General features: G+C 52.7%; 1 protein-coding gene across 4 annotated transcripts in view; it reads left to right on the top strand.

Annotated features, from left to right (window-relative positions):
• TNRC18 (trinucleotide repeat containing 18) overlaps window positions 1-14393 on the top strand; it is a 56621-nt gene extending 42228 nt beyond the window's left edge. For all 4 annotated transcript variants that reach the window (XM_074598646.1, XM_074598644.1, XM_074598645.1 and 1 more), the window contains 13 exons: window positions 1436-1675; window positions 4056-4498; window positions 5328-5492; window positions 6347-6488; window positions 6953-7070; window positions 7353-7428; window positions 7808-7916; window positions 8857-8973; window positions 9246-9410; window positions 9883-11177; window positions 11523-11759; window positions 12239-12313; window positions 12855-14393. In XM_074598646.1, the coding sequence (XP_074454747.1) occupies window positions 1436-1675; window positions 4056-4498; window positions 5328-5492; window positions 6347-6488; window positions 6953-7070; window positions 7353-7428; window positions 7808-7916; window positions 8857-8973; window positions 9246-9410; window positions 9883-11177; window positions 11523-11759; window positions 12239-12313; window positions 12855-13061 (3389 nt within the window). In that variant the 3' untranslated portion in view covers window positions 13062-14393. The remainder of the gene's footprint in view (window positions 1-1435; window positions 1676-4055; window positions 4499-5327; window positions 5493-6346; window positions 6489-6952; window positions 7071-7352; window positions 7429-7807; window positions 7917-8856; window positions 8974-9245; window positions 9411-9882; window positions 11178-11522; window positions 11760-12238; window positions 12314-12854) is intronic.
• The last annotated feature ends 138 nt before the right edge of the window (window positions 14394-14531 follow it).

Raw genomic sequence — 14531 nt, 5'->3', positions numbered from 1 at the left:
AGTTGATAAAACGTTGATGAGAACACTCTTTTCTGATATTCCTGTTATTTCTAATGTCATGGAAAAATAACCCAAAGTGGAAAAATAACACTTGTGTTATTGTATAATTTTTTTTTGAACAACGAAGCGTTGAGGACGTTTTTGATCTATCCCAGAGGGCATACGTGAAAAGAAAAGGATTTTCGTGTTCATTCCAGCTCATTTTGAAGGGATCTGGTTTCTCATTTGGCTGGCTTTCAGAGGCAGGGATAACGGCTGGCGGGGAGCTGCCGAGTGGGCTCAGGCGGGGAGAGCAGGGCTCCTGCTAGCGGTGGAAATTTTCCATCCACCTTCATGATCCTACTTAAGCCCTCAATTTCAAGAGAAATGAAATATCTTTTCCAGACCCCACTTTTTGCAGTTAGATACATATATTTCTACGTGTTCATATATGTGTGTGTATATGTATGTGTGTGGTATACGTGCATTTGTGTAGTCACTCTCGCTCACCAGCGCTAACTGGATGAGATGCCGTTAAAATTAATTGCCTTTGAGCTGATGACAGGCTCTTGGGAAGGGCTGTAGGAAGGGAGGGGTGCCACTCTCAGAGCATCTACCCCCAAAATACCTGCTGTATGTATACACTGTAAAGGAAAACCCCAGCCTGCTGCTCTCTGCAGGTGTCAGCCGAGGCAGGTATCAAGGCTGATTTCTTTGCCGGAATTAGATTTTGGGCTGTGGGCAGCTCATCCTGCCTGTGCTGAGCCGGGCTTCTCTAGCCTGAGCTGTAGAGAGGGAAATGAAAGGCACGGAGAGTTTTGAGGCAGAGCGTTTAAACACTCCTTGTCTCCAACGCTACCTACACTTTCCCTCCTTATGCATTCCAAATCCATTGCTTTCAAATTATTATTTCCCTCCCCCTCTTTGCATTTTTGCCTCCTGCCCCTTCTCCTCTCTGTGTCCTCCTTGCCTCCCGCCATGGCGCAGGCTGATCTCTGGTATTCCCCTTCCATGCTGATCTCTGATTCTGATTACGCTAATGGATTTTGTTATGGAGGAAGAGGTGGTGGGCGGGAGGGGAATCCCACAGCTCCAAGGTTGGGATTTTCAAAGGAATTAAGCTTTTAATTCCTCCTGAAAGCTGCAGGGGTGCGTGGCATCCTTTTCAAATCTCTGCCAACACCCTGCTCTTCCCTCCCTTGCCTTGAAGGGGTCCTCTTTGCCGTACCCTGTATTGCTGTGTCCTTCAAGGGTGGTGGTAGGCAGGGTGATAGCGGCTATATGGCTGCAAGGACACATATGTCCATGGCCAACATCTTCTGGCTCAGCTCATGGGTGGCTCAGTGCTACTTAGGTGAGCACAGAGAAGCAGGAGAGTTATCGGTTCGGGGTGGAAATGTGGCTGATACACAACTCCATGAGATTTGTAATGGGCTCCCTCTTTTCTGCGTGCTAGATTCTAGCTCAGAGGAAGAAGAGGAGGAGGATGAAGAGGAAGAGGAGGAAGCAGAGGACTATGGGACCGACGGCACCGACAGGCTTTCGTCACCTGCCCTTGACGAGAGTGGCCTGGGCCTTCTAGCAAGGTTTGCCGCCAGCGCAATGCCCAGTCCCATTGTCCCCCCTCCGCTTTCCATCATCCAGCTGGAGGCCAAGCAGAAGGCAAAGAAGAAGGAGGAGCGGCAGAGCCTGATGGGTGAGTTGCCTGGTTTAGGGTTGGTGCCATGGGGGCAGGGTGGAATGTTCAGGAGGTCCCAACTGTGCTGCAAGGGAGCAGGTTGTTATCCAGACACTGGCTTGCTCTTTCCTTGCTTTTGGCTGCTTGGTCCTGATGCTGAAGGCAGGGGGAACTGCCCAACAAGAAAACAAGAACCAGTCATGGATATGCAGCTGCAGCCATTGTTTCCCTAGGGGTAGTTGCCTGTGGCTTTCTCGAAGTTTCCTCTTTTCCTACCTGGCAAATCCTTTATAGTCATGCTGCAAAGGCAAGCGATGGGGTACTGTGTCCCCTTGGACACAGCGCTGAAGGCAATGAAGTGCTGTTGCATTTTAGGGAAGGAAGCGTGTGCTAAATGCAGCTGATCTTAGACACCCAAGAGAAGCAGAGAGACCCAAGCAGAAAAAAAACGCCTTCAGTCAGCCCATCCCATCAGCTTCCTTATAGAAACTGGCCAGAGAGTCTTGAAGCAAGCATTCCTTCCTCTGCTCATGTGTTTGCAGTGCCAGACCCTGTGTTTCTGTCCCCGTCTCTGTCTCAGTTTCAGTGTGTTACACATAATTGGAGTTCCGTTTCTTCCCCATCCTATGCCCTGCTGCACAAGTACCCGTTGGTGACATCGTTCATGGTCAGACAGATCTATATGGGCTCCATTTATAAATTTTCTATTAATATTTATTAAGTGATAATGGAATTTATAGCTTGCTTCAGAATGGAAAATGATGTCTTCCTTGGGAGCCCGGCTTGTTTTAGCACTGTTTCCATGCTATATTAGGCTTTTGCCAACTTGTTCCAACAGCCTCTCTTAAGAATTTATCGTCTTGTAACCTGCCCTCCTTGAAACTGGAAGTGTCTAGAAATTGCCTCGTGCGGCAGTGAGAGAGGAGAAGGAGTGTTGTAATTTCCAATGGGTTTTTCATTTCGAGCCTTGCCAGCTTTGATTTTGACAGGCTTGCTCTTTTTCTGCTCGTGCTGGGGCTGTCTCAGGGGAGGAGGTTTGGGTAGAAGATGAGAGCAGGTTCCTTCAGACTGAATTTACCCAGGAAAGTGAGTGTATTTGAGAAAGAAAGTCTGAGAGAGAAGATATGTTTGTGCCTCATACGTTTTCATTTCATTTTGTGAATTTTGTTCAGTGCTGTATGTCCTTTCTCAAGGGTCTTCTGCAAGCAGTGGTTATCACAGTGGGGACTGTTCACTGTTGGGCTTGAGAAGAGTTTCTGCCAAGCGAGGCCTGATTTGAGACCTTGTTGGTCTGAAGGCAGAGTCACGCAGATGTGTGTGCAGAGAGGGCAGATCCACAGCAGGTTGGAGGAGGGTACAAGAGAGACCTTTGGCTGATGCTTTTTTTTGGAAAAGGAGAACCAGGTTCTGCTGATGTTTCTACACATCTTCAGACGTGCTCTGCCATCCTAGGAGGTCCAGTGCCCTGGGAAATAAAAGTATTTAGAAAATCTGTGCTCAGTCTCTTGTTCCAGCATAAACTCACTGCATGACCTTGGGCAAGTTTCCTCCTGGCTGTTTGTATCCCACTGATGACACAGTGCCTGTGCAGCCACACGGCTTTGCCTGCCTCCTGCCCATTTTGCTGGGTGTGTAGGTCCTGCCTCAGTTTCCCTTCTACCCCTGGAAATGTATGATCATGCTCTCCTTTATCAGATTCTGGGGAGGGAAACACACTGAAGGTGGTGAACGTCTTGGCGTTATTACAGTATTTCAGGCCTCTGGGTACTGCTGTGCCCGTAATGCTCAGCGGAGGCTGGTGTGAGGGGATTTCCATTTGCCACAGACAAAAGATCATTTGCCTCTCTTGACTTAAAGGCGATTACTGAGCCAATAAAAAGATCTGTGATGTCTGTTAGCCAATGGGAAGAAATAAGCTTGAAATACGGGTTTATTCAATTCGTTAAAGACATTGTTCTCCTGAAACGAAGGGAAGACCGGAGAGGACTCCCACGGGGAGGGGAGGAAGGCTCAGCTTGTGGGGTTTGTGCTTTACTCCAGCTAAGCAACTTCTTTTTGTGGAGAGGCAAATGTTAAGAGTATCTTTTCTCTTCACAGCTTCCCTGCAGGGTTTTGGTTGTGGGAGAAGGGAGAAAGTGGAGGCAGGGAATACACTGAACCACACTGCCTGGGTGGATGGGCTCTGGTTTGGGGTGGGAGAGACTTATTTTCAGGGAAGTCAGTGTTTTATGGGGTGAAAATGCAGATTTGAGGGATGGTGGGGATTGGGAAGGGGAACAAGCAAGGGCTCTGTTGAACAGGCACGACATCTCCCACGGAGCCCAAAAGCTTCCAGCAGGATGTGTCCCATCCTGGCTCAGCCAGGGCTTTGACTGATGGTTGAATCTTTTGCACCTAGGGACAGAGTTTGAATATACCGACTCGGAGAGCGAAATCAAGATCAGGAAGAAGTCACCCTCAGGGCTGCTGCGGGGAAAGAAGGGGCCGCTGGAGGCAAGCAGCATCCCACCAAGCCAGGCCCCCAGCAGCCTCGACTCCGGATCTGGAAGTGCTGACAAGGCCAAGCTTGGGTCTGAGAAAGGCCGTAAGCTGAAGAAATTCAAGTCTCCCAAGGACTTGAGCTTTGAGTTTGGGCTGGAGGCCAGCGATGATGACCTGTGGAACCGGCGCCGGAGCGAGCGGATCTTCCTTCATGATGCCACCACTTCCTCGGCCATGCTGACTCCCGTGGCGCCTGCCAGCTCCACTCCTGTCTCCAAGCCTGGACGCTGTGGCAAGGGGGCACCTATGAGCCCCAAAAAGGAGGGCAGCAAGGGGAAGGAGAGGAAAGAGCTAAGTAAGGTGAGGAATGCGCTGGCAGAATTGGTGTGGGACCCCTAGGAGCTGAGGGTGAGGGGAGGGTGATTAACTTCGCTTGGGCAGAGGAGATTGAGTCCTGTCTCAGCGGTTGCCCCAGTGCTCTTTGGATGGCCCTTGTCACCCTTGCCAACCCCACATACACCTGGAGGAGCTGTCAGGCTTGGATCTGACTTGCAGGGGGTAAAAGCCTGTTATGTTTGAACAGGGCAGGTTACTTTTGTCACCCTCCATGTCCCAAATCCATCCTGCTTGGATTGGCCAGAGTGGATATGCTGCATTAAAACATCTGTGAAATCTCTCTCCAGCTCTCTGCATGGCCTTATCCGCTTGCTGAGCTGTGGCCCCCCCATGCTGGCCTCCAAAGCTGTTCACCTGGTGTCTTCTGAGAGCTCGCTCTGGCTGGTGGTGGCAGTGATCTCTGGGTTGCTGGCTGTTCATTTTGGCTGGAAGCTTGGCTCCCTCCTGCTCTGGTTCAGTTCATGGCAGCGTTATGGAGGAGTACTGATTGTGGCGAGAGTTAGACAAGTTAGCTGTGACACGAGGCCAGCTAGGATCTTCTTAGAGCTCTTTGGGGGAAGATTTGATGGGCAGGAATTGGTCTCCAGGGTAATGAAAGCTCTTCCCAAAACATGTGAAGCCCGAAAACAGAGCTGGGAGATGTAGGATGTGGTCCGGTCAGTGAACTAACTGCTGGCTGAAAGTCATCCTACCTGTGCACAGCCTGCCTTGCTCCACCTTTCGCCTCTCCGTGGGCCTAGATCTTTACCAGTCCTCTCCTTACTGATTAGGAGTGTTTTCTTTTTATTTTTAGCAGCGGAAGAAGGGTAAAGAAACACCATGCTGCTCCTCCTCCTCCTCCATGTCTCCTCCTGGCATCCCTAGCTCCCCATCTGATGTTCGTGTCAGCCTGGCAAATGCCCTGGGCTCTACCAAGAAGAGCAAAGCCAAGGTGAAAGCCAAGGAGGTGAAAAAAGAGGTGAGGGGGCTGGTTCTAGTCCGGGTGAATGAGTAGGTTGCTGGCAGAGCCCTGCTCTTTTCCTGCACTGTTGCAGCGTGAGGGAGGGAAAACAGACATGCAGGTTTTGCTGGGCGTGCTACTGGCAGAATGCTGGTTTGAGAAGCCTAAAATCCAAGGAAGACTATCAGGTACCTGCTGCTACCATCTGGTGTTCATTTGCCTTTGTCCCCCAAATTAATGAGCAGGCAGAATTTTCTCTAAGGCTGCCACAGGGTGGAGAGAGAGCCTTTATGGATAGCAAGGACCAAGGAGATGGTGACGGAGTTGCCTTGCTCAGCACTGGGTGAGCCAGGTCACAACTGGTTTCTGCTCCATTGCTGTAGCCTGTCTTCTCTCGTAACACACATTACTGTATCTACTCACATGATTTCTGAGTGTAAGGCTTATGGTTGGTGTGTAACAGCAAGAAATGGCTCATGGGGCTTTGAGAAGAAATAGGAACAGTGCCTGCTGCCTGTTTAGTGAAAACAGGGGCTCGGGATCACTGTGCAGAGGGATGGTGGATGCAGAGCAGAACTACAGCTGTGTGCTCCGCAGCATCTCTCCTAACCTCCAGGAGTGCGATGTGGCTAGGATGTATGAAATAACTTTTGGTCAGCTGTCAGTGATGCTTGGGAATAAACTCAGAAAAACAAAGGTCTTTGTTCAACCAAAAAGCAAGTTTGGGTACACTCACTTAACTCTCTGTGATCAACGTTGCTGAGGATGGACACAAGTTTGTCCCAGTACCCTCAGGTTGTTTGTTGCTGGAGGAAGGTGAGATGGGATCAGCCTGTTGTCATCCAGCTGACATGCTGCTTGCTCTCCTGCAGAACCGAGGGAAAGGAGGAGCTGTCAGCAAGCTCATGGAGAGCATGGCAGCAGAGGAGGATTTTGAACCCAACCAAGACAGCAGCTTCTCAGAGGATGAGAACATCCCACTGAGCATGCTGGTCGAGCGACCGCCCACACCAGGTGAGAGCAGGGGGGGCGGGGGACCTCGTTGTACAGGTAGAGGAGCTGGGCAAGTTTTCCAGAGCTGCTCGGAGGAGATTGTACTGCTTTCACACATTCCTCATCCAACGCCATGAGTCCTTGGGGTGGAGATACCACTTTTCCAGTCAGTTTGGATTGCCGAAAACAACCTTGTCAGAGTGGCCCACTGCGACAGCTAGATGAAGTCCAGTCTCTGAGCTGCCCTGTTTTCATTTACTGGTATATTATTGTTACTAAGAGGGGGGGACTTTTTACTGTTACCAAGAGGGCAAATTTTCCTCTGCCAGGAGCTAGCCAGAGAGAGCGCACCCTTTCTGCAAGGGCCTTACAGGCCTTTTCCTAGGGGAGGGTGATGATGGGAGTATGAGATTTCTTTTTCCCCTTGCAGTCACTTTTTCATGTATGGTGCTCTCTAATCCCTGTCTTGCTCCAACACCTCACAGCTCCCCGCTCCTGCATAATTGACAAGGATGAGCTGAAAGACGGTCTGCGTGTCCTCATCCCCATGGATGACAAGCTGCTCTATGCTGGGCATGTCAAGACGGTGCATTCACCAGACATGTGAGTTGAGGGGCTGCCGTATCCACCTGGGCTCTGCCAATGAATGGGGATGTAGCTGATACAGGGATGGATTTGGGGGTTGTGTAGAGCTGGCTGGAAAGAGACTGACAGTCTGGCAGGGAGGGAAGGAGAGTTCACTGTGCTTTATCAGTGCTGAGGAAAATCCAGTTACCTCTCATTAAATGCTGTCAACTAAATTGGTGGTAGGGCTCAGAGGGAGGTGTTAGCTCGTCAGGGTGATGTCTTCCACGTGCCGTGTCTGACTGGGCCTTTGTGTTTCAGATACCGTGTGGTGGTGGAAGGCGAGAGGGGAAACCGTCCCCACATTTACTGTCTGGAGCAGCTCTTGCAGGAAGCGGTATGTGAGGCCAAAGGGTGGCTGTTCTTGGTGCCCGAGCCCTGTTTTGGGGTGGAGGAGGCTAGCTGGAAGCTTCCCCCTCGCCCAGCTGGGGCTGCAGGCGTGCTCTGATCCTGCCTCCGTGACCAGTCTGGGCCAAGCTCCCCTTGGTGTGGATCACTGCCCAGTAGCTGAGCTCCCCCCCGGCAGTGGGCACTAGGCCTGTGTGCCAGCAGGGGTAGTCCTTCACATTGCCCTGTGAGCAGACAGGAAGCCATTTCCCAGCAGGGAAACTGTCCCTTGCTTTCTCCAGAGCAGCTTTGCTACACACCAGGTGTGGTGGGATGGTCTGTGCTGGTACCAAGAACATCAGTAATTGCCTTCCTCTTGCCCTGAGCAGATCATTGATGTGAAACCACCTTCAGTGCGATTCCTGCCCGAGGGCACGAGGATTGCAGCCTACTGGAGCCAGCAGTACCGCTGCCTCTACCCAGGGACAGTTGTCCGAGGTAAGGCCACCCTGGCTGCTCTGCACTGTGAACCAGGGATGTCTCAGTCCTGTGTGTCCCAAGGGATGTCAGGCTTGTCTGGGGAAACCCTGAGGTCTGCTGTGAGTGTCCTGGAGATGAGAGACTGGCCCATTCCTTTCCTCCAGGTCATGCCCAACTCAGTCATGATGCTGGTTTAGTAACATCCTGTTGGTCCAGGAGATGTGCTCTTGTAGGAAGTGGTCTGAGCAAGTACCAGGGAAATTCAACACTTCAAAAAGTCAGAATTAATTCCAGCCCCGGCACCAAAGATTTCTGAGGTTGTAGAGTTTTCTAAATCACCTGCACACTCGTAGCTCTGACAGATCAACACCCCCTTCTGGTCCCATTAAAAAGCCAGGGAAGAGCCCTGGACAATTCTACCATGGCTGTTCTTGCTTTTGGGCTGTTGGTCACATTACATGTGTGAAAAGGAAGAATTTCTTATGAGTTACAGACCAATGATGCTGATGCAAGAAGGGAGGGTGGGAGCACAGCTTATTTCTCCTGGAGAGAAAGTGAAAAGCAACAGTTTGTGATTGCTGAGAGTAGTTACAAAATGCAGGTAAAAAAAAAAAAAAGAAAGAAAAAGATATTGCAGTGAAAACAGAGAAGTGAATTTCTGCAAGAATAGAGAAAAATAGGGGAAAGAGGTGGGAAGTCAGACTGGAATAGTTGTTATGTTCTGGAGCAGTGCTGTTGACTGGGAGATGTTACACTGTGTGGGCTGGTTCAGTGTTATCAGGGACTTACCATTGCAGAGCAAGCCTCTGTGCTCTCCCTGCACAGCCCGGGAGAGATGGGAATGGGATGCTTTGGAGCTGGTGCAGGATCCTTGTCTTCCCCCATGTCCCCACTTCCCTGACAAAGGGTTTATACTCTTTTTGTTCCTAATCCCATCTTCTGCTCCCCCATCCCACAGGAGCCCTGGATCTGGAGGAAGATGGTGATCTCATCACAGTAGAGTTTGATGATGGCGACACGGGACGTATCCCACTGTCTCACATTCGGCTTCTCCCGCCTGACTACAAGATCCAGTGTGAGTCTGGCTGTTTAGTTTTTTGCATGACGCTTCCCACTACGAAATGTAGGGAGTTTCCGGCCACCTGCCTCTTGAGATTTTGGGCTGAGTTCACAGACTTTCAATTAGGAAGATTGCACTGTCAGTTAGGGACTTGCAGAGCTGGGGTGGGATGTAACCCATAGGGAAAAAGGCCCAGTCAGTCCCTATTGCAGAATTGGTAGGGATATGTTGCCTGTATCGCATCTCTGGTTTATGTGTTATTTGACCATCTCTTTGACCTTTTCCAGGTGCTGAGCCTTCCCCAGCCCTTTTGGTGCCCAGCACCAAGCGCCGTAGCCGTAAATCCAGCAAAGACACTGGAGAAGTAAAAGAGGGAGCTACGCTGGGGTCAGAGGAGCCCGTGTCAAAGGGCAAAGGGCGAGGGAGAAAGCCAAGCGTCAAGGCAAAAGCTGGTAAGTTGTCACCACTGCCAGACCTGGAGTTGAGAGAGTCCTTGCACAGTTGCTCACCATTCTCCTCAAGTTAGAGCTGTTGCTTGGGGCAAGGTTTGGAGGGGAATGGATGCACTTCATCCATTCATCAGCTCGCTCTGCTGTGGCTACAGTTTGCAAGAGGCTGGCTCAGAAGCCAGCCTGCACTGCGAGAGCCTCCTTCTGTCACTCAGTGTTCCAGAGCAGGGTCCCTTTTTCAGCTGAGCATCTCAGCAGCCATCAGTAGGGCCAAAGATGCAGGAGATCTGTAGTTTGGTTCCCCTGTGTTGAAGCAGCATCGCTGGGTGTTGCCTATCAGCTGCTCATGGGCGCTGGCATCAGACCAGGCTGTTCAGTGAGCAGGGAGGACCTGTGCCCCTTTGGGGTTGTCTGAGCTAAAAAGTACCCATCTGGGTGGATACCATCATGCCTTTGTGTTTCTTCCCCTCTGCAGAAGAGGCCTCCTTGCCAGAAGAGAAGGATCAGGTTGAGCCTTCACCTGTTGCCTCTTCAGTCCCAGAGAAGCCAGCCTGCTTGGGCAAGGCAAGCATGAAGGGGTCGCGAAAATCGCAACCGCTGCCGACTGGAGGCTCTCCTGCCCCCACAGAGGAAAAGCGGTCAAAAGCCAGCAAAATGAAGATCTCCACTAAGCTGCATAGCCCTCCACAACCCACTTACCAGCCTGCTGTGTTTGGCAGCATCCTCGGCACAGAGCCCTACAGCGACCTCCCAGGGACGCTGGCGGCCTTCGGCTCCAGCGATGCTTCAGCGTCGAAAGCCAAGGCCAAGAAAGGGCGGCCCGCAGAAGAGACGCAGGAGTTTGGCACCATTGTCAAGGCTCAGAGGAAGCATGACAATGAAATCCTGATCAAGCTGGACCATGAGGGCGTGATGTCTCCAAAGACAAAGAAGATGAAGGAGGCGATGAGGATGCTGGAGGACTCGAACCTGGCCAGTCGCAGAGACAGCAAGAGTCTGTTGGGCCTGGGCTATTCCCCTGCAGTGGGTGCGGAGGGCAAGCAGAAATCTTCCCGAGCCAAAGCAGCTGAGGGAGACCCTTCCCCTGCCAGCTTCGGAGGAAAGTTCGATGGCTCAGTGGAAAGCCTCACTGCTTCGAAGGACCAGGAAGAAAAGGCGGCAGCTCCAGCAGCCGTGGAGGAGTCCGAGAGCAACAGCAGCGACAGCAGCTCAGAGTCGGAGGGGGAAGAGGAGGCTGAGAAGAACCAAGGGGAAGCCCAGGACAGCAGCTCGGCCAGCTCAAGAGCATCCACCCCTCTCTCTTCCTCCAACTCCTCCTCCTCTTCCTCATCTAGCAGCAGCTCCTCTTCATCCTCTTCTTCCTCATCTTCCTCGGCCTCATCGACCTCTTCTTCATCGAGCTCCAGCTCTTCTTCCTCCTCCACTACGGATGAAGACTCATCCTGTAGCTCTGATGACGAAGTAGCTGAGGCCCAGCCAAGTTCCTCAGTGCAGCAAACCCTCCCACCCAAGCAAACCAAGCAGGCAGGGAAATCCCGTGCGTCCTCCCACCCCCAGAGCCAGAAACAGCCGGCGCAGCAGCCGGTGCAACAGCCGGCACCACAGCAGAGTGGCAACAAGAGCAGGCCCAAAAAACGCGAGGGCATCCACCTGCCCACCACCAAGGAGCTGGCCAAGCGCCAGCGACTGCCGTCGGTGGAGAACAGGCCCAAGATTGCTGCTTTTCTCCCCGCACGGCAGCTGTGGAAGTGGTTTGGGAAACCCACACAGGTAAACAGAGCCTTTCCCACCACTCCATACGGCTCTGCTCTTGCGTTTGCCTTGTGATGCTTCTTGCCTATGTGCTTTCCCTTCTGCCGGGGTGGTGAAACTCTGATGGCATCGTGTGTCTCTGGCCAAGGTCTCCAGTTTGCAAGGAGATCGCAGTTGGCCTTCCCTATGTCTGGGGGAGCCATCCTGCGTGGCGAGTCCCTCTGCCCTGTTTCTCGTGGGAATGATGCCTGTGGACACTGTGCCAACAGTGAAGGGCGGGATACGGGACAGAGCAAGCCGTGGTGGTGGTGGGTAAACCTGGGCAATCCCTGGCTGCTCACCTGTGTGATCCTCTCTTGGCAGAGACGAGGAATGAAAGGGAAGGCCAGGAAGCTCTTCTACAAGGCCATCGTTCGGGGCAAAGAGATAATCCGCATAGGAGACTGTGCGGTCTTCCTCTCAGCCGGCCGCCCCAACCTGCCCTACATTGGCCGGATCCAGAGCATGTGGGAGTCGTGGGGGAACAACATGGTGGTCCGAGTCAAATGGTTTTATCACCCAGAAGAAACCAACCCTGGGAAGAAACTCAATGAAGGCAAGGTAGGCTGGTGGTCTTTGCTGAGAGGGCTGCAAAGCTGCTTGGTCCCTTTTTTCCCACAAGGATGAGGAAAGCATCCTTGGCCCAGTTTGTTACTGGTACTGTAACAGGTGTGGTCCCATCATTTCTTGTTGCGGGGGCTGCCTGTGGTGTGGACAAGCCTGGTGTTTACGCCTTGAGCAGGGAAAGGGTGGGTTTTATAGTGTTAGAAAATAAAGACTTTTCCGTTGGTCCAAAAAGAGTATCAAGAGCCGGATCAGGTCTTTTTATGGTGTAAAAACGACTGGCCTGGTGCTCAGAAACGCTGGATTTTGCTCCTCTGTGCAGTGTGGTTTACAGCAGGCTCTTAGTATTTATTACCAGTAGCTGTGTACGGGGGTTGCGGTTGTGAAGGCGTGTGTGGTGGGCAGGAGGTGGTAGCACGGAAAAACAACTCATTCACCTGCTTTTCGTTTCTCTTTTCTTTTCCTCTTGGGCGCAGCGCTGGGATCAGAAATCGGGCAGGAGTCTGTCCACAGCTTTGCAGGCATCCAACCAGAGGAAGGACTTTATGGAGGTTGGTGAGGTTGAGGGAGGGCTGGGAAGGGGACGCTGGGGACCCCATAACGAACGCTGCTGGGGCACTGCCCCCTGAACTTCTCTGGCTCTTGCTTTTTGCCTCATCTGCTGAGCCCACAGTGCCCAGGACTTCGGATGGGTGTTTCTGGGAGGAGGGGAGTAGCTGCAGGTGCTGGGTGTTGGGAGGAACAGAGAGCTGGTATCCGGCACTCATCTTTGCGTTTGCATCCATGAAGTGAGGATGACAAATTCCTGGCCTCCGTATTCCCCTGTCCATGTGCTGCAGTGTTCACATTGGTGGGAGCTGAGTGGAAGCGAGGGCTCGGGTTTAGTACATAGGACAGATTGTGTCCATGCTGCCCGTGGGCCCGTGCAGATTCCCAGCGTCCCCCAGTGGGGAGTTCTGCTTGAGTGTGAGCACAAGCCCGGGGCAGTTGCGATGGACGTTTTTCCTGCATATTGAAGATGATGCTGTAAATGCTGTGAGATCTAATTGCGCCTTTTCTTTCCGTCTCCCTCCTTCTGTTCTTGTAATGCAGCGAGCCCTCTACCAGTCCTCTCACGTGGATGAAAACGATGTCCAGACCATCTCACACAAGTGTCTTGTTGTTGGTCTGGACCAATATGAGCAGATGCTAAAGACGAAGAAATACCAAGACAGTGAGGACCTCTACTACCTTGCTGGGACCTATGAGCCCACTACGGGCATGATCTTCAACACCGACGGGGTCCCTGTCATCTGCTGACTGCCCAGGGGACACGTGCCACCCCCTGGGAAGGGACGGGACAAACCTGAGGACGTGCCTGTTCAGACGACATGATTGTTTCTTTCAATGCTCATGACTTCTGTGTCACACTACAGACAGGAGAGCGCGAGAGACACAAGGAGGAAGGAGAGGGCTGAAGAAAGGGATTGGGGGAGCAGTTACAGGACTTGAGGAAGATGCCCTTGGGTGATGGTGGTGTTTGAACCCCAAGGCTCTTCTGGAAGTGGCTTTAAGTAAGGTGACACTTGGCCAACTTCTCCCTTCCTCCTTTTGGTCCAGGAAAGCACATGGGTCTCATGATCATTTCACCAGCGGGACCCCCCCCAGCAGGAGGGATCCCTTTTGTGTCATTTGCCCCCATCAGTAACTCAGAAGCTGCCTGTACGTGGAAGGACACCCGCTAGCCTTCTGCGTACGCTCCTCTCCGTCCTTATATTCCCTTTCCTGCTTAGTTTCGCATGACCCTTTAGGAAGGACAGGGTGAAAGAGAAAGGAGATGAGTCTCTCTCAGCGCCTCGTCTCGATCCTCTCAGCGCCTTTTTACGGTTCCCTTTCCCTGGAGGCCCGTGGCCGGCAGCGTGGAGCATGGCAGAGCTGGCCCCAGCACGGAGATGGCAGAAGAGGTCCTTCAGGCTGGCAGGAGCTGTGTGGAAGATGAGCCAACATCCAGACTGGGATGCTGCCTTCCCCCTGCCTTGAACAAACGGTCTGAACCCACCTTCCCCATCCCTCCGCATCCCTCCTGCCCTGAAAAGGTGCTGGGGGGAGCAAGTGCATGGTGATGGGGTGACACTTGGCGAACAAAGAACTCGTCTTGGAGCGTGCGGTGAAGGAGGGCAGAAAATAATTGGGAAAAGCTGCTGCTCGGTGCTTGGAGCAGAGGAGACCACAGGCCATTGGATTTTGGCATCCCTCACCCAGCTTTACCGCCCATGATTTGCCTGAGCAGAGACGTGGAGCTGCTGGGAAGCCCTCGCCCCTCATTTGAAGGGAAGGGGGATAGAGCGTGAAGCCCGGCCATGCCTGCCTGCGGCGACTCCACAGCCAGAGCCCCGCTGCCACCTTGGGCTTGGGGAGGGGACCGTTCAGCTTGCTCCATCCAGCCGGCCAACCTCCCCATGGCTCCCGGAGAGCCGCCGCCATCGCCTGCTCCCTCCCTCTGCGGAGCTGACCCACCGTCTCGCTCCTGCTGGCCACACGCCGGACCCGTGGCGTCACCGCTGCCGCAGCAGGGTTGCACCCGGCCGCAGGGGACACCGGAGGAGAACCACGCAACGATGCACCATCCTTGCACTTAAAACACACACACACAAAAAAAAAACAAACAAAAAAACAACTCCAAGAGACGCACTGATCTTTGCAACTACCGACTCGCACTACAGATTGCTAGGACGCGGAGCGGGGCCCGGCTCGGCCGGGAGCCACGGCCCAGGCTCCGGTGGGGAGACG

The sequence above is a fragment of the Larus michahellis genome, chromosome 8, assembly GCF_964199755.1.
Source record: "Larus michahellis chromosome 8, bLarMic1.1, whole genome shotgun sequence".
NCBI lineage: Eukaryota > Metazoa > Chordata > Aves > Charadriiformes > Laridae > Larus > Larus michahellis.
The sequence above is the reverse complement of the archived record's forward strand: the minus strand, read 5'-3'. Positions and strand labels throughout refer to the sequence as shown.